This window comes from Carettochelys insculpta, chromosome 5 (genome assembly GCF_033958435.1).
Source record: "Carettochelys insculpta isolate YL-2023 chromosome 5, ASM3395843v1, whole genome shotgun sequence".
NCBI classification, from domain to species: Eukaryota; Metazoa; Chordata; order Testudines; family Carettochelyidae; genus Carettochelys; species Carettochelys insculpta.
In genome coordinates, this window is record NC_134141.1 from 87,303,049 (window position 1) to 87,322,304 (window position 19,256).

General features: G+C 42.4%; 1 protein-coding gene across 2 annotated transcripts in view; it reads left to right on the forward strand.

Moving 5' to 3' along the window:
* Nucleotides 1-576: 576 nt before the first annotated feature.
* The window catches only part of SCAMP1 (secretory carrier membrane protein 1), a 41,247-nt gene continuing 22,567 nt past the window's right edge, over nt 577-19,256 (forward strand). For both annotated transcript variants that reach the window (XM_074995454.1, XM_074995453.1), the window contains exons 1-5: nt 577-744; nt 8,996-9,073; nt 14,544-14,642; nt 14,962-15,073; nt 18,017-18,145. In XM_074995454.1, the coding sequence (XP_074851555.1) occupies nt 688-744; nt 8,996-9,073; nt 14,544-14,642; nt 14,962-15,073; nt 18,017-18,145 (475 nt within the window). In that variant the 5' untranslated portion in view covers nt 577-687. The remainder of the gene's footprint in view (nt 745-8,995; nt 9,074-14,543; nt 14,643-14,961; nt 15,074-18,016; nt 18,146-19,256) is intronic.

The window sequence follows — 19,256 nt, forward strand, 5'->3', positions numbered from 1 at the left end:
GTGAGGCGGTTCAAAGTGAGACGCTTATCAGTGTTCCCAATGTTTGTGGTTTTGGTGCTAGGCTTGTGCTTTTTGGTGGTTTTTCTAAAAGCTCCCACGCGGGCACGGACGGGCTCAGCCGCCGCTTTCAGTACCAAAGCCAAGTTCTCACCCTCTGGCTTCCAGCGCAAAGACTGAGAACGGGACCGAAGTGGACGCTGCAGCCTCCAAGCCAAAAGGCCATCACAAGGCAGCGTGTGCTGGAGAGAAACACCAGGACTCTTCGACCCCACACGCCGGGAGAGTCCCTCCGACTCGATATTTTCCTATTCTGCCCCGCCCCCTACCCACGCACCCCCACCTTTTTGAGCCTGGATTGGGGCGGAGGAGAGGCAGACGCCCGCCCCTCCATGTGCAGGCAGCAGGGTGAGAGCCCCCTGCCGCCACGAGGCACCAGGAGGCAGGAGTAGCCTGGGTTCCACGGAACGATACCATTCCTCTCCGCTCCCCTCCTGTGCTTAGCGGAGCCTCCCCTTTCTTGGTGTGAAGATGGTACGGCCTCGCCTCAAACGTCACTTCCGAGGAGGCCATGTTGGATCTCGCTGGCTGCCGGTCGAGGGGCGGGATTAGCTTGTGACATCGGTTCGGGGGTAACCGGTGGGGCGCTGGAGTGGAGCCGCCGCCCCGTGATCACAGCGCCCGCCCGCCATGTCGGACTTCGACAGTAACCCCTTCGCGGACCCGGACCTCAACAACCCCTTCAAGGTGAGGGCGAGGCCTGCCCCTGTGTCTGGCTCCCCGCGGCCTGGAGGGGCTCCCGGGGCGGAACGTTGTTTCTCTCCCCAGCCTGGGGCTGGCGCCGCCGGTGGCCTTCCGTTCGAGGGCAGCCTGCCTCGTCCCCTCCTGGTCCTTCCGCTGCCGGCCCCGGGCCTTTGAGCCCGACAAAACGGGAGAGACGCCTCCGGTTCAGCACCTCCCTCTGGGCCTGCCCCGCAACGCCGTGAGGCCCCTGGAGCCCTAAATGCTTTCCCCGCCCTCTAGGAGCAGGGACGTCGGGGTGGTGCTGCTTTGCCGTGTTACAATGTGGCAACTTCCCTCGCCCAGCGCCCCGCTGCGGCTCTTGGGAGGAGGCGGTGGCTCTGATGAGCGCTGTAGTAACTCTACTGGCGTGTCCCATAGGTAGAACCCTGCAAATCAACAGAGATCCATGGGCGCCCACAGCTGTGGGTGCAAATATCCGTGGCTCATATTTGCAGATACAGATACGGATGAAGATACAGATTTTGGATCTGGAACCTTGTAGATTTGCATAGCTGCGGGTATCCGCATTGGTGGGTTATTTTTGCAGATGTGGGTACCAATTTGTAACTGTGTGGGGGCCTGCCTATAGGCACTAGGCCATATTTGCTGAAATGAAGGTATATAAGGGTCTTCGAAGAGTTTCACGTGGTGAAAATTATAATGCTCATGGTAAGTGTTCCCTCTGTTTTTTGTGGCAGTGGAATAAATTTTGCTATGTGCACCAAAGAACGTGCAGATGTGCCCCACCAATAGGAACTCATGCTGCCCACCGTGGGTGCTCTGCTAATCAGCTGGGCAGCACCCCAGTCCTGGGCAGCCACGGAAGTGCTCAGCTTACAGGGGACATTGCTTATGGTTGAGAATTCCTCCTTTGCTACCAGTAGTGTAGCTTCAGCCTTCAAGATTTTGCTGATTCTCCTTTTTCAGTTATGTGGCCCTCTTTTCATTTGTTGTTTTTATGGCTTCAGTGTTCCAGTATAGGGAAACTGCACTCGTAATCCCCTTCTGTGGTTCAGACACAGCAGATCATTGCTTCTGCTACGAATTTTTCAAAGTTAGACTGCCCAAGTGGGCTTCTTTTCTTTTTCCCCTAATATAGTGAACAGTGTTGGTGCAATAGTTAGAGTGCAGGTTTTTGAATCAAGTTCAGTTATTCTTAACGTAAAAGCATTACAACAAAAACAGATTAGTAAAAAGATCTGCAGTTCTGCGAGTAAGCGTGCTAGAAGTTTATCCCTTTACTCTCTCAAGGGCTCTGGTTAGTGAATACTACTTTGAACTACTCAGAAGAGAGTTTTTCTTGTTGCTGATTCATTAAGTCATGAATAGGTGAATTGCTCCTTTATCTAGTTGGGACCTTTGAAGAGACTGTGAATAGGTAAATAGCTAGATAATACATTTTCCTCTTGGGGTGAAGCTTCAAGAGGCTGAATTCTTGCATGGATGAAGTAGGTGCAGACAAGTTGCATTCTGGGTAACATTGCCATGGAGCCTTTCACTGCACATTTAGTTGCTTTCTTCTACCTATGTATTGAATAGTTGCAAAAATGTGTGTGGTATGTAATTTGGAATGTGGACAATAAATGGAAGATCCTGAGGCTGTTGAGAAACATTTTTCTTTATTTTACACAGTTTTTGTGAGAAGAAAGGGGAGAGTTTTGCAAATGTGTGGGAGCATGTGGTGAGCACACTGGGTCAATGTTTTGAAAAGCCACATTGAAACCTCTACCAAATGATGTATCTACTCAGGGCACTGAGTTAAGGGATGCATGGAGCTTATACTTTGAGTCCAAGTACCACTTGTAAATTGTATATGTGTTCTCCATGCCATTTGTTAGCGTATGTTTTCTTGTGTAGATGTTTTAGTGCAAGAATTATACTTGATAAGCCTGTGATCAGTTTGGCAGAGTTTTTAAGGCTTTTGATTGAATATAGTGTTGATATTATGCATGTGTCTCCTTTGTAACATGAACAACAAGACGTCCTTTGGCACCTTATAGACTAATAGATATTTTGGAGCATAAGCTTTCATGGGCAAGGACCCGCTTCATCAGATGATGAGTCATGACTCACAGTGGGTCTTTGCCCATGAAAGCTTATGCTCCAAAATATGTTAGTCTATAAGGTGCCACAAACTTCTTGTTGTTCTCAAAGACAGACTAATATGGCTACCTCTCTGATTCCTGTAACGTGGTGCTGCAGTCTTCAGTGGTGCAGAACTCAGAACTGCGACTGTAAACACTTCCAGTATAAGTGAACACCATTTTGACTTCTGAGAGCAGTAAGAACTCATTTCAAAATTCATAAAGCTGTGCAAAGCTAGAAAGTTTCAAGGTTGTATGCTCCAGTAGGATTGCTTGTCTCTCCATACCTATCTGCTTTCTGTGATGTGATAGTCATTTTTTTCTTTTCTCTTTTCTGGTGCTAGAGAGACATGCTGTGCGTAAGAGAGAGCTGAAGCTCAAATTCTATACCAACGTACTGTTTGCTTCCCCTCCTCAATATGAGATTTCCTTCCCCATAGCCTCTTCGCCGTCTTGCATGAGATTGGAATTGGTAAAATGTTTACATTGGTACATGTTACATTGGTAAAATGTTTACATTTTTTCCTCTGTGTAGAAGTGCCCAAGCTGGAGAGGAGGTTGGCTGTTTTTCTGCCAACGTGAGATAGGGCGCTAAAGTCCCGATGATGTGTGAGTGATGGGCTAGCAAGTTAAAGATGACACATCAGAGAGACCTAGTAGTTGTATGTGCACTCCTACAGACTGTCTGTTAGAGGATGTTATCCTGAATTGTGTCCTCAGAAGACAGAATCCTCCTGTCCAGAAATAGTTTGCTTAAAGCCTGCCTGTAGCCACACGACTGTGGAAGATAAACCTGCTCAGGGTCAGTCCTTTGGGTTTTCATTTCACATGTATAAAACTGAGCTCTCGGGTCAAAGTAACACTCAGGCCAGTTTCAATTTTGTTTATTCTTAAATAACTCCAGAGTACTTCCATTTGAAAGAGTGAACACCTGCTTCTCGCACACTCCTTTGTGGCAAGGTGTGGCATGGCAGCTTGTTCCTGTGTAGTACCCTTTGCTGACTTGAGTCTCATGGTAAGCCTGTTCTGGAGGTTGAGCACACCAGCCAGATTATGGTTTAATCTCATATTGTGCTGGGGTAACAAAGTTCAAACAACAGTACAGTGTCCGTACAATGTCTTTAGCCCTAGCTCTGGTCCTTGTGGTCTGCAAGCCCTTCTCCGAATGTTCTCCATTGTGCTTGTCCTGTCCTTTTGACATTTGCTGGTAGAGTGAAACTGAGCTTTCCCACTCCACTGGTTTCTGTTCAGAAACCTTACAAATTCTGCTTAGTTCTTCTCCTTTCTGGACTCCTTCCTAGTTTAACTTTCTCCAGGTTTTCTCCCCCATAACCCTCTAGGTTCATGCTGTTTTTAAGATCAAGATCCTTGGGGTTCTTTGCTCGAATCCCCCCCGCCCTCCCCTTCTGCATCCCAAACCAGCAAGTATAAACTTAAACCCACTCCTGTCCTCATTGGGTTTGACCTTTTCATTCTTCTGGTGTCCTATGTTCTATTCCTTGTTTAACTGTCTAGCTACTAGGAAGTCCAGGTCCTGTTGTTCTTTTAGGACATGCCGTCTGGTAAGAGGCCAAAAAACCCACAGCCTTCTCTATTCAGACAAGGGTCCTAGAGCTTACCCTCTTGGTCTCCCTATTCTCTTATCCCAGAGAGTAGCACCAAAGTTCCTTTTTCTTTTTCTGCAGTTCTTTCTTCTCTAAACATCTCTGTATACAGTTCTCTATCAATGTTTTTCCCCCTTCCCAACTCTCCTCACCCAAAGCTAGATTTCATCATCAATTCAGCTTGGCCCACCCTCTAGGTGTAGCCTGCTGCTCAGTTGGCCTCAGGTCCACACTAATCCTTTTACCACCTGTGCGCAGCATTCATCTCATCAGTCCTCACAATAAGTGTATATTGCCATTATTTCAGTGAATGACAGTAAATACTGAGCTAGGAAATATCCTTTCAGTAGCTACACACTCCTGTTGGTGTCAGAAGGTATTGCCTCTGTGGCAATTGCAGGATTGGTTTCTATATCCTGAATCTTCCACTGAGCTCTGCACTGTCAGTTGACTGTTTAAATTCTTTGGGGTATTGAGCAGACATAAGGTCTGCAAGCTCAGAGCAGAACTGATGCATAAGATAGGCTTAATTCAGAAGGGTGAAAGTTGATGACCTTAATGTTGATGACCCTTTATACAACTTAGATGGGGTTACTATAAGGTGGATGCAAAACTGGCTGGATAACCATACTCGGAGAGAGTAGCTAATGGTTCTCAATCCTGCTGGAAAAGTATAACAAGTAGGGTTCCACAGGGGTCTGTTTTAGGACCGAGTCTGTTCAGTATCTTCATCAATGATTTAGATACTGACATAGAAAGTAAGCTTATTAAGTTTGCAGATGATACCAAGCTGGAAGGGGTTGCAACTGCTTTGGAGGATATGGTCAAAATTCAAAATTATCTGGACAAATTGGAGAAATGGTCTGAGGTAAACAGGATGAAGTTTAATAAAGACAAATGCCAACTGCTCCACTTTGGAAGGCACAATCAGTTTCACACATACAGAATGGGAAGTGGCTGTCTAGGAAGGAGTATGGCAGAAAGGGATCTAGGGGATATTGTGGACTACAAGCTAAATATGAGTCAACAGTGTGATGATGATGCAAAAAAAGCAAACATGATTCTGGGATGCATGACAGGTGTGTTGTGAGCAAGACACGAGAAGTCATTCTTCTGCTCTACTCTGCCCTGGTTAGGCCTCAGTTGGAGTATTGTGTCCAGTTCTGGGCACTGCATTTCAAGAAAGATGTTGCTCTTTTCTGTGCCCTTTCAAATTTCTCCACAAGAATGATCAAAGGTCTAGAGAACATGACCTATGAAGAAAGGCTGAAAGAATTGGGCTTGTTTAGTTTGGAAAAAAGATTGAGGGGCGACATGATAGTGGTTTTCAGGTATCTAAAAGGGTGTCATGAGGAGAAGGGAGAAAACTTGTTCTTCTTGGCCTCTGAGGATACAACAAGAAACAATGGGGTTAAACTACATCCAGGGAGGTTTGGGTTGGACATTGGGAAAAAGCTCCTAACTGTCAGAGTAGTCAAACACTGGAATAAATTGCCTAGGGAAGTTGTGGAATCTCCATCTCTGGAGATATTTAAGAACAGGATAGATACATGTCTACCAGGGATGGTCTAGACAGTACTTGGTCCTGCCATGAGGGCAGGGGGCTGGACTCAATGACTTCTCAAGGTCCCTTCCAGTCCTAGTAGTCTATGATTCTAACAGTAAAGGTGTACTGCAAAGTAATGGTAACAGGGAGGTAGCTGAGTTAGTCTGTACTCCTACAGAACAAACCAGCAGAAATGTAGCACTTTAAAGACTAACAAAATGTTTCATTCAGTGATGAGGTTTCTGGGACAGATCCACTTCTTCAGATCACTTTCATTCCCAATACAGACTGACTTGTATAAGAACAGAGGACCAAAAAGAAAAAAATTGCAATAAAACCTGTCAAATCAAATAGGATAGAAAGAAGGGAGTGAGAGGTGGGGGGATATTAATTGTCCTGTCTGAGATAATTACAAGCACCAAAGGAAAGGAAACGGTCTTTGTAATGCGTGAGGTAGTTCATGTCTCTGTTCATACCATGTGTTACTGTGTCAAATCTGAATATGTATTCTAACTCAGAAGCCTCATGCTCTAATCTGTTGTGAAATTCTTTGTGATGCAGGACAGAGATTCTCAGGTCTTTAACAGAATGGCGCACTCCATTGAAGTGTTCACTGACAGGCTTATGTGTTTTGAATTTCTTGATGTCTGCTCTGTGTCCATTTTATTCTTTGGTGAAGGTTTTGCCTGGTCTGTCCAATGTACATAGTGTGAGGGCATTGTTGGCATATAATAGCATATATAATGTTGCTGGAATTGCACGAGAATGTGCCTTAGATCTTGTAACTAACATGGTTAGGTCCAGTGATGGTATCCCCAGAATCAATATGTGGGCGAAGTTGGCAGTGGGATTTGTTGCAAGGAAAACTTCCAGGATTCTTATTATTGTGGTGTAGGCTGTGATTGCTGATGAGAATCTCTCTCAGGTTAGGAGGTTGTCTATGGGGAAGGACAAGCCGGTCACCTAGAGTCTTTTGGAGTGTAGCATCCTGATCCAGACGAGGTTGTAGATTTTTAATGATGCATTGCAGGGGTTTGAGTTGGGGGCTATAGGTGATGACAAGTGGTGTTCTGTTGCTGGTCTTCTTGGGCCTATCTTAAAGTAGCTGGTTTCTCGGTATTCGTCTGGCCCTGTCAATTTGTTTTTTTTACTTCTCCTGGTGGATAATTCAGTTTTATAAATGCTTGGCAGTGGTCTTGTAGTTTTCAGTCTCTGTCAGCAGGATCAGAGCAGATGTGATTGCATCTAAGGGCTTGACTGTAAAGGATGGATTGTGAGGTGTGAACTAGATGGAAGCTGGAGGCATGTAGGTAAGTGTAACAGTCAGGGGGTTTCCAGTAGAGGGTCATGTTGATGTGGCCATCAGTGATTTGTATTGTGGTGTCCAGGAAATGTCCTGCACCACAGAGAATTTTACAATAGATTAGAGCATGAAGCTTCTGAGTTAGAGTACATATTCAAATTTGACACAGTAACACATGGTATGAACAGAGACACCAACTACGTCATGTATTACAAGGATGCTTCCCTTTCTTTGATGCTCGTAATTATCTCAGACAGGACAATTAACATCCCCCCCCACCTCTCACTCCCTTCTTTCTATCCTATTTGATTTGACAGGTTTTATTGCAATTTTTTTCTTTTTGGTCCTCTGTATTTATATGTCAGTCTGTACTGGAAGTGAAATTGATCTGAAGAAGTTGGTTTGTCCCATGAAAGCTCATCACTGAATAAATCATTTTGTTAGTATTTTTAAAGTGCTACATTTCTTCTAGTTTGTTGTGCAAAGTAATGGGCGTGGCAAGAGACCATGGACGGAATACAACCTGGGTCGGTAGATCCTGCAGATACTTCACATTCTTGGTTGAATGCATGTTGCTAGTCCCATTGAACTTGGGCTAAGTCAATACTAGGGAAATAACTCAATTTTAGATATGCAGTTCTATCCATAGTAGTTTTGTACCTAGAATTGATGTATCGGAATGGACTTATTTCCCTAGTGAAGACCAAGGCCTTATACTCTCTCATCAACCTCCCGTACTCCACACGTGGAGTACAGGGGTCAACTCTTGCTTCCAGAGAGATTTATTTTTGATGCATCTTCACCAGGTGTGCAAAATTGAACTCCAGAAGATTGACCCTGACTGGGTTGATCGTCAGCTTGGTATAGGCAGGCCCTCAGTGGGATTACTTATGTGAACAGAGCCAAGAATGGGTATGAGGATTTGTGTTCCCTGCAGTATTTACTCAAGATAAACTCAAGTGTTTGCCTTTAATCTGGCTCCACTATGCACACAAGTCTCTAGCTCCAGTTACCTGATGCTTTAAAATAGTGTGCTGTTGCTGGAGTTAGTAATACAGTGAGATGTGGCTACTTCAGAGTGCTGCTGATACAAGTACCGTGTGCAGAGTGTTTGACAGTGTGATTATTCTTGCACAAGCTAAACTAGCTGAAGGAATTAACTTGAGTGTACATTACTTGAGTTAACAATACTGTGACGACAGGCCATATGTTAAAATCTTTCCATTTGTCAATTCCATACCCTCTTTAAACTCCAGAAGTATCTCTGCTGGCTTATTGTGTATACATGCACTACTCTTAGTGTTCATCCTGTGCTCACAGAATATATACCTAGTGAATTTCTTTCTATATACTACTTTATTGTAATTGAATGCAGATAGAGAAGATGTAGTTTTACTTTCCTGTTATACTTTTGCACTTCCACTTTGATTTTAAAAGTCTCATCTCCTTGAGATCATTACAAAGATCTATATTATTTGGAGATTTTAATGATATAGGGTTTCTTTAACCCGTTTAGGAAAAGTTAGAGTTTTAAGAATGTACCATGTGCCTCCTATACTAGTAACCCTACAGGTGGGGAATTCTGCACTCAGTTTGTTTGCAGAATTCTTTTTATAGGCATCATCACTAAGTTTAGTGTATATGCACACATTTTTATGCAACTTTTTTCCTCTTCTAGGATCCTTCAGTTACACAAGTGACAAGAAATGTTCCACCGGGATTAGATGAGTACAATCCTTTCTCTGATTCCAGAACAGTAAGCACATTAGTTTATTTAATATTTTAATATGAAATTAAATTTAATATTTTTAACCTTTTTTTTTTTTTTTACCAGAGTTCTTGGGGGAAACTAAAAGCTTGGAAGTTGCTCTGTTAGGGTTGTGAAGGACTTATGAGGTAAAATAGAAGACGTATAAATGAAAGCCAGCCCTTAACAATGTGTAGTGGACTTGTCGTCTGTGGACTTCAGTGGGACTTAAGCAAGTGACTTCTGGCTGGTTTGCTTTACCATGTCTATTCAGAAATTACTTGAAAAGGAATCTGTGCATACAAATGTAGGTGGGCACAGCAGCACAAAACCTGCTTGATATTGCTGAAATCAGTAATACATAGTTTGTTGCAAACCACAACTTGAAAATACTACTTAAGGAAAATTCTGTGGTAGAATGACTTGTTTGCTAATCTTTTGTCTGAGGGTCAAGTCTGACTGGAATTGTAAATAAAAACAATTTGACCTCTTGTTCGCTAGTTGAAATTCATATATCCTATATTACTGTCATGCATTTTTGATAGTCTGGGTTTTGAGACTCTGAGAACGGGAATAGCAGTCTTGCTTCAGGTCTGCACAGATAAGTACAGGTTGAACCTCTCTGGTCTTGTGTCCTTGGGACCTGACTAGAGCCAAATCAGAGAATTTGCTGAACCATGGGAGGTCAACAGGGTCTAGCAGCATTACCAACATTTCTGCTGTTTACTGTGCTCTTGGAAGGCATTTAAGGGTATATTAGAGCTAAATAACAGCAGAGAACATTGAGAGCCAGGGCTGATGGCTGTAAACAGATTTTATAGTACTGTGGGAAGCTTGGCCACACCTGTAAGTGGACATCCAGCTAACTAAAATGATGCCGGACCACGGATGATGCTGTAGCAAAAAGTGCTGGACTAAAGCATTTCAGCCTGTAATCGGGAAGTATGCAAAATGAATATAGCTATCTGAAGTTTCCTCATATTCTTTTTTGAATATTCCAGAATCAGAGCTGTGCTGTTGTAAGTTTCTGTGTTTGTAAAATGCAATTTAATTTCTGAATCGCTTCTGTAAAGGGGAGGCATTAAACATAGTAGCCCTTAACTGGGCACATGAGAGCTTGTATCCAAAGAATCCATGTGGGCCTTGTCCTAGATGTCAGACACATAACAAAATTAGGGTACGCTCATCCTTTCTTAAATGAGTACTTTACTTGCGAGTACTCACTAAAACAAGGAACACGCACACTTACCTTTGCTGACTAGATGAGTGAACTCCCCCCCCCCGCCCAAAATGAGCCTTATGCCGCCCCCTCCCACGATTCCACCCCGCCACCACCTGAACCCCCGCTCCCTCCCCGCAGATCCAAACTGCCACAGTCTTAACCCCTCCCTGCCCACCCCATGGCTCCAACCCGCTGCAGCCTGAAACCCTGCCCGCCACACAGACCAAACCTGCCATAGCCTTAACCCCCCTGCCCATCCCGTGGCCCTAACCTGCAGCAGCCTTAACACCCCGCTCACCCTGTGGCCTGAACCTCCCTGCCAGATTACAGATGTTGCCGGATGAGAGAGTTCCATATTAGAGAGGTTTAACCTGTACTCTGAAAAGTTTAATGAGTTAAGACGTTTAAACTGGTTACAGTAAAAAGAGAACAGTTCACATTTTTCTCAGGGGAAGTTCTCACTTTTCCTGTACCTCAGCTTGCTACTGCTTTCCTAGGAAGCCTCTTTGCTATGTCTGAGGCTCTGGTTTTTCCCCCCAACCCCTTCATCAGGTAGATGAGTTTAGGTTGAAGAGATTTTTGAAAAAATAAATGGTACTTTTTTTGCAGAAGGTTTTCAGTTCCAGCATAAAACTGTGAGGTTTTTATTCAAAACACTTTTTCATTAAAAATTTTATTTAGAAAAAATTATTTTTAAATTAAAAGTTCAGTTAGCTCTATTAAATGTCTTTGATGTGCTTGTTATAAGAGTAAAAGACTTTTTCTCAGCCCTGGCCTTTTCCATTGGTGATGTCTAACAAGCAAACTTAAACCTTCTCCAACTTCGGGACGTCCACTGAACACTTGAAAAATAGAAAGTTTAATAAATTTTTGCAATATGAAATGTGATTTGGCTGTGTAGGTAAAGAGACTTGATTATGGCTCTTTCGTGACATTAATCAAGGTTGTGAGAGGTTACATGTCGCTGTTCCAGTAAATCATTTCCTCTAAAATTCTCTAGTCCAAATTAAATATATTATACAGGACAATTCAGTTATTAAAACTAATAGATTTCTTGGATGGACATTAGGGTGTACAATCTGACAAACAAGGAATACTTTGCCACTTCAGTCAGTATCTGTGGACCTCAGTGGGTTTATGTTCAGAAGCTGACTGTTTTCAAAATGAATCCTTCTCTTATTTCCTGAGTTTGCTATTTGGAGCCTATATTTGTTGCTCTTGTGGGTTTTCATTGTTATTGAGTGGTTGTGTCTCTTACTGTCTTTGGACAAATGCCGTTGGAGCATTCCAGATGTTTTTGGGAAACAAATCCAGTTTTTTATGATTTTATTCTGTTATGAACTATTTCTCTTATTTGCTGGTATGAAGACCCAAGAGATAATAAGTGTACAGTTCTGCAAACAGATATTTTGAGCGTACCCACTTCAGCAAAATTGATTCTGGAACAGATCCTTGTGCCTTGTCTCATTTGAACATCCCTTCTCTAACAAGTAAAGATTATCCCATTTTTTTGTAAACAGTGTTCTTACATAGCTTATGTTAATAACAACCTGCTGTAAATAGAGCAGATATTTTCATCCAAAACTGAACAATGGTCAAGATAGTAAGAAATGTTTAAACACCAAATACTGTAGGGTCACAACATTCGTGAGGGTTTGGTGTTCAGAACCCTCAGAAATATTGGTTTTTGTGAATATGGTGGGGCTCAGGGCGCTGGGGAAGTGGCAGCCACCGACGCTTCTGGCCCTGGAGGCCCAGGAAGCAGCCACTTGCGAACAGTTGCATTTGCAAACATTAAGTTCGCGAATGTGAGGACCTTTCTGTATTCAAGATAAAGGAAAAACAAATTAAAAGCAACAAGCTAGATTCTTAAAGATACCTACTCAGCAATGTTGTATTTGCATGCCACCTCGTGACAGTAAAATGTGCACAGTTACTGCTGAGTTGGCCAAGCCTAGAGCTATAGACTAGGGCACCTAAAGTACCATGCAAGTGGAAGACTACATCTAGACTATTATATTTCAGTCATGAACTTTTTCTGGGTACTTGTGCACACAATGAGGTTTTAGTCTTTATGTGGCTTTTAGGCATTAATGTGATACTAATAACAATCCTGGTCAGATTGTACCTTCCAATCACAATTTATTGAAGCCTCTCTAATGTATGTTTTGATAACATTTGGAATCTGTCATACCAACAGAGTATCACTGAATTAAAAGAGCCACACTCATCGCTTTCAGGCCAGGTGACTGACTTCAGCTAAAGAACTCAGTGATTTGAGCATTGGCCTTGTAAACCCAGGGTTGTGAGTTCAGTCATTGAGGAGGCCATTTAGAGGTCTTGGGCAAATAGATTAAAAAAGTCAGAGAAGGTGCTTGGTCCTGCCAAGAGGCACAACTGCACTCAGTGACCTCTCGAGGTCCCCTTGGGGTGTGTGTAAAAAAACAGGAATGTGTTCAGAGTAGCTAAATTTAAACGTAAATGTAAAGTTTATTTAGAGGTATATGCAGGAATTCTGGTAAACTGGAAAGAGAATTGATTTCTTGTATGCTAATTTAGGCAGGAAGCAGCAAGAAAAGTTGTCAGTTATCCTTGGAGTGTTCACACAGTTATTTTTAATCAGCCTGCAAACAAGCTTTTTAACTTAATATGTATCATAGATCACATGAGGTGAATCCATTATAAATGCTCAGTTAACAGTTTGATTGTTTGTGTAGCAATTTATAAAGAATAATTAGGTAATCTCAAACTGTATATGGTAAAAGAGTGAACTCAGGCTTCTACCAGTGGGAGAGTTCAAAGAGAGCTATCTGAGCTTTTTCATGTGCTCTTTGCTATTGTTCTCAGATATGATCATAGAAGATTCATGGATACTGAAGTGACAGTTGTGATCATTCGCTCTGACCTCTGGTATAATACAGGTGATAGAACTGCCCCAGAATGAGAGCTCCTGGTCTAGGAATTAAACTTTACTGTACTGCAACCTCCCTTCTGGCAACAAAAATTACTGCATGAGCCCCACTCCTCTGGATTGAGGGGTGGAAGGAGGGTGGCCAACGCTCAAGCCCAGAGGCTTCAGCCCTAGTCAGGAGGTCTGAAACACTGGGGTTTTGGCTTTGGCCTGGGCTCCAGCAAGTTTAAGCTATTCCTGGCAATCCCATTAAAATGGGATCTTGACTCACTTTGAGAGATCATGATCCATAGTTGAGGTAAACATTCATTCTTGATTTTAAAGTTAAGGATAAACATTCATTCTTGATTTTAAAATTGTAATGGATGGACTCTCTCAAATTGTTCCAATGATTAAGTATGCTTACACCTTATTTCCAATCTAAATTTGTCTAGCTTGAGCTTCCAGCCCATAGGATCACAGTATACTTTTCTTTGCTAGATTGAAGAGCCTGTTGGTAAATACTTGTTTCTCATGTAGTTTCTTATAGACTGTCATCGTTACTCTTAACCATCTCTGAACTAAAATGATTGAGCTCTCTATGAGTAGAAGACATTTTCTAACCTGTTTAATCATTGTATGGTGGTTCTTTGAACCTCTCCAATTTATTAACCTCCTTGAATTAGAACTAGTATTTGTAGCCAAAATGATTGGCACTATGGTGGAATCTGGAGAAAGGCGGTTTGATATACAGATTACACTGCCCTGGTCTGGCATCTTAGGGACCTGAGAGATTCTGGACCAGAGATTTTGCCAGACCAAGTGAAGTCAATGTGTCCTGCTGGCCTCTGACCCTGCTCTTAGGTTCTCCTCCTGGCTGGGGGCCCACCCCTAGCCATTACCCAGTTGCCAGCTCTCTGATCTGACCCTTTTGGAGCATGGATGTTGCCAGACCAGAGAGTATTGGATTTCAGAGGTGTAGCCTGGAGTCTATAGAGCATGGACTAGGATGTAGGAGGCCAGGGTTCTAATCCCATCTCATCTAATAATCTGCTGGGAGATTTTGGGTAAGACACTAAGCTTATATTCACCCCTCTTCATATCTGAATCAGTTTAAACTCTTGTTGTGCTACTTATAATTATTTATAAAATTCTGTTGCATCTCTGGCAAGCAGTGTACAGTATAAATTATTTGTTGGAGAAAGGGAATTTTTTTCTGAAGATCAGAGATACTGCAGTAGCTTACTGCAGACCTTTTGTTTATGTCCTTTTAAAAAAATACAGTAGATGATATCTTAGTGTTCTGCGGTTTAAAAAAAATCTGTTTGTGAAAGTGTCCCCTTATAATTATCACTTCCTTTTCTTAGCCTCCGCCAGGAAATGTGAAAATGCCTAATGCACCCAGTACACAGCCAGCTATAATGAAACCAACAGAGGAATCACCTGCCTACACACAAATAGCAAAGGTTTGTATGTAACATTTTGGGAATGTGCTAATTGCAAAAGAAGTTCTGAGTACATTTAAAAAAATACTATTTTAGGCCAACATTAATTTTATAATTTTGATTTTGTAATGCAGCATTATTTTTCTCTGATCAGCATTCTGCTTTACATAAACAAGCTCTGAAATTTAGGTACAGGTTTTTGCCTTAGTTAAAATAGCAGGTCTGTTTTGCTTCATGACTGAGAATGCAATGTAAATTGTAGAACATATACATATACAAAAGAACAAATTTTCCAATTTTGTGCACTTGTTGATACCTAGCTCTGCTTGTTTTGTGTCAGGAGCATGCATTGGCCCAGGCTGAGCTGCTTAAACGCCAAGAAGAACTAGAAAGGAAAGCAGCAGAACTAGATCGCAGAGAAAGGGAAATGCAGAATCTCAATCGACAGGGTGGTATGCATTGAAATTTTAATTCTTCTTGAGAGATTTGTTTTAAAACTTTAACATTCTAATTTCTCTGAGAAACTACTCCTGTTTTCTGCTTGCTACTTTTAAAACAAAGGTCAGAGGTATCTATTTTTAGAGTCTCATTCAGGAAGAGTAATCTGCTGAGCCTTTCAGAAGACTGCATAAAAAAATCAAACACAGATTTTGAGGTCGTGTGAAGTTCTGTAGTGCAAACTTGGAGCTTTCTTTTACTTAAGTAGTTTTCAGTGACTTTTACTAACCCACCCACCAGCAACTGTACTTTTACTCAAGTAACTTTTTGGGTACTACTTCCACGTCTACAAAAAATCATGCATTAATTAAATGTGTGACTGAACTCCTGAGTAGGGAGTGGGGAAGACGGGGAGGAGAACTGTATGTTTCTTGCTTCATTTTACTCACCACCTGCCATATATTTTGTCAAAAAGTCTCGTGTGATGACCCAGAATGTGTTCATTTAGGAACACTTTCTCTGCAAATTTAACAAAATACAAAAAAGGTACCAGTATGAGATTTCTAGAGACAGCTATAAGGTTTAAGAATTTGCAGTGCCTTCCAGAATCTGAGAGGGATGTGTTGTGGAGCATGCTTTCAGAAGCCTTAAAACAGCAACAGTCCAATATGGAAACTGTGTAACCTGAACCACTGAAAAAAGACAATCTTTCTGCTGGTGGCATCTGACTCAGAAGATGAAAATGATCAGGCACTGGTTTGCTGTGCTTTGGATTGTAATCCAACAGAATCAGTCATCAGCGTGAACGCATGTCCTTTTGAATAGTGGTTGAAGCAGGAATGGGTGCATAAATCTTTACTGTATCTGGGATGTAAATATCTTGTATCCTGGCTACAATAGTACCATGTGAAAGCCTGTTCTCCTTCTGCTGTGATACCTATTAAAACTTGAAAAAAGTGAGGTGGTTGGCTTACCTTTTTGCTCACCAGTATAGTCTCATTATTTTCTCCTACTTCTTCTGTTTGTATCACTGTTTTTATTTAGTCATACTTAGATTATAACTTTCTTGGGGCAGGGACTGTCTTTTTCTTTTGTTTGTACAGCAGCAAGCACGCTGGGTCCTGGCCCATGACTAGGGCTTCTCGATGTTATGGTAATACAAATTATAAGTAATGATGATAATTGTTCTAGTTCCTGTGGGAATCAGGTAACTCTTCATCACTGTCAACTGATCTATAGCCTTCAGGAACCTTGAAACAGCTCTGGGTCTGGAGCAACCCGTGGGGAAAATGTGGTGGGTGCCGAGCAACCATTGGCAGCCCCTGCCCAATCAGCTCCTCCTCCTCTGCCCCCATGCCACCCCACAATCAGCTGTTCTGAAGTGTGTAGGAGGTGCTGGTGGGGACGGGGATGCAAGCAGCTGGGGTATGCTCAGAGGAGAGGGTAGGAAGAAGCTGGGCGAGGCTGGGTCCTTAGAGTATGCTATGTATTGGGGATAGGGTATGCTGCAGAACTGTTGAGGAGTTATTTTTCTAAAGAAGGATTACTGATTTCTATAATCATTACAATATGTTAATTTGAAATGAACTGTAGCCTCTACACTAAGTTTGGTGGTACTTTTTTCTAACTAGGAAGATACGTTACATCTCTTCTGAACCTATTTAACCAGTTATGTAGCTTAACATGCATTTACTCAAATTCTCATTTTTTTATATTTTTATTATGTTAGAAAATGGTGAGGTGTTTACTATGTGATTAATCTTTTACTAGTGATATATTTTTTCTCAAGTGGCATTTGAACAGAAATCAAAACCGAATTAAAAATCCACAAAATCAGTATTTTAAAATTGTTGCTAATAGTTAAATTAAACTGTTTTAAATAATCAGGATCCATATGTTAAAAAATGGAAAGATTGATTTGTTTCTTGTCACTATGTCATTCAAGGTTTTAAAAGTAGTAACTCATATCCTCTCATACCTCATTTTTATTCATAGACTGGAAAGGGAAAACAAATCCAGGCACCACAACCATCTCGGTCAATACAGAGTGTGGGGAGGCTCTTTGTTTGCCAGCAGAACCCTGCTGGGCCTGGACTGTAGGAAAGGAGATTGATAGAATTTTGAGGGCTTCTGTTCTTCTTGCTCCTGTTTTCTTTTTTTCGAAGTAGTTAGAAAATTCTGTTCTCATGTTGTTTGCGACCGATCTACACAGTTTTTGCACAGAGCAGTGAAGTTAATATTTTTTTTTCTCCAGTTGCGCTCTGTCATCAGAGGCCTCTTTTGTTAGTCTAACAATCCACTCTATGAAGATGATGATCAGATTTTTTTAACTCAAGTTACCAATACGGTAAACCCTTGTTTTACGCAGCTTCACATTGCGTTGAACTCGGATTAACTCAAGCTTCGCACAGTGTGAAGCTGCTGGACTGTCAGCCTGCCTAGCTTCCCACAGCTAAGAGCCCCTTTCCCTGCCTTCCCAGAGCAGCACTAGGCACCTCCCTGGGAAGGTAGGGGGAAAGCTTTTAGCTTGCTTAGTTGCCTGCTGCTGCAAGCAGCCAGGCAAGCTCAAGACCCCCTCCCCCTGCTTCCCAGAGTGGTGTGGCTAAACCCCCTGCCCCAGCTCATCCCTCGTGCACAGTATTCTGGCTTCCTGCCACGGGCACTCCCTGCTCAGAGCCCTGGGAAAGCAGCTGCTGCAGGTGCCCCCTGCCCCCTCCCAGAGCCCCAACCCACCTCCCAAGCCCTGCCCAACGAAATTCAAGGTACGCAAGACTTGGGTGGAATGCAACCCTTGTGTACCTCGAGGGATTACTGTAGGTCTACAGGAATTTTGCATGTAAGGCCACTTGCAAACAAAGTGCAAAGTTAATAGATAAATCTCTAATACATATAGAGAAGAAAATACAACTGTATTTTAAACTTTTTTGTTTGTTCGTGTTTTTTTTTAATACTTGCAGGAAGGAAAAATAATTGGCCTCCTCTACCAGGCAATTTTCCAGTGGGTCCTTGTTTCTACCAGGATTTTTCTGTAGACATTCCTGTAGAATTCCAGAAGACAGTAAAGATTATGTACTACTTATGGATGTGTAAGTAAAAATTTAGTGAATGCTAACAGTTTGTACACTTCATTATTTTGACCTTGTCAAAATTTACATTTCAAAAGATTGTTTAACACCAGTATAAAGCGAGATGTTGAAATGAAGTAATCTTTGTGGTTTAGGATACCTCCATTAGGAAGGGAATACAGATTTATTTATTTTTTAAAATTACATAAACATTTTAAACAGTATTGCTAATTTTTTTAAAAAAATGTTTCTATGAAAAATGATATGGTGAAAAGTGCTGTAGAAATTGTAAGGTAAGAATCTTTCTAAATATCATTAAAAATTGAAATAATGAGGTATTTATGGGAAGCTAAGCATACAAATAACTTGTGTGTTTAAGGCTGCTCTAGAATATTGTTTGCTTTTGAAACATGCTTATGAAACTAATCTACATGTTGACTGTCTTAACAATGTTCTTGCTGCTGTTTTTGTACTTAAGTGTAAATTTAAAAGAAGTTTTCCTAAAATTTCAAATTAAATACACATTGCACTTCCTAAAACTGGCTCTCTGGTCTGGCAACATCCCTCCTCTGGCAGGCCTAAGGATGTTCCTGGACCTGAGGGCGGGGCAGGAGGTCAAGCTGCAGCCCATGTCTTCCAGCAAACCTTGTGGCTGGAACTGGTATCCCTGGCAGTCCTATGGCAGGGGGCAGCTATCCAGTGTCCATCAGCAATACCCCAGGGGCTGTTGACAGTCACTTGGTGATGAAGCCAGCTTCCTCCAGCACCCTGCAGGGCCAGAGCTGGAGCTGGCTTCCTGTGGTAGCCTTGCGGTGGGCAGCTGAGGCAGGAGCCCCAGGAGAAGAGCGGGACAGGGTGCCCACTGAGCAGAAGAATGGGCATGCAGCCAGTTGGGTAGGGGGTTGTCAAGTTGGGGGCTGGTGGCAGTGACGGTCTGGCAAATTCTCTTGTTCAGGATGAGTTATACCCTGATCATACCAGACCAGGGAGGTGCAACCTATACATCAATAATAGCTAGCTCTTTTTTTTGTAGTTTTCATCAATAGATCCCAGTCGATAAAAGAAGGCAAGTGGGGAAACTGAGGGTCAGGGAGGAAAAGTGGTTTGTTCAAGGTCAATTATCAGGCCAATA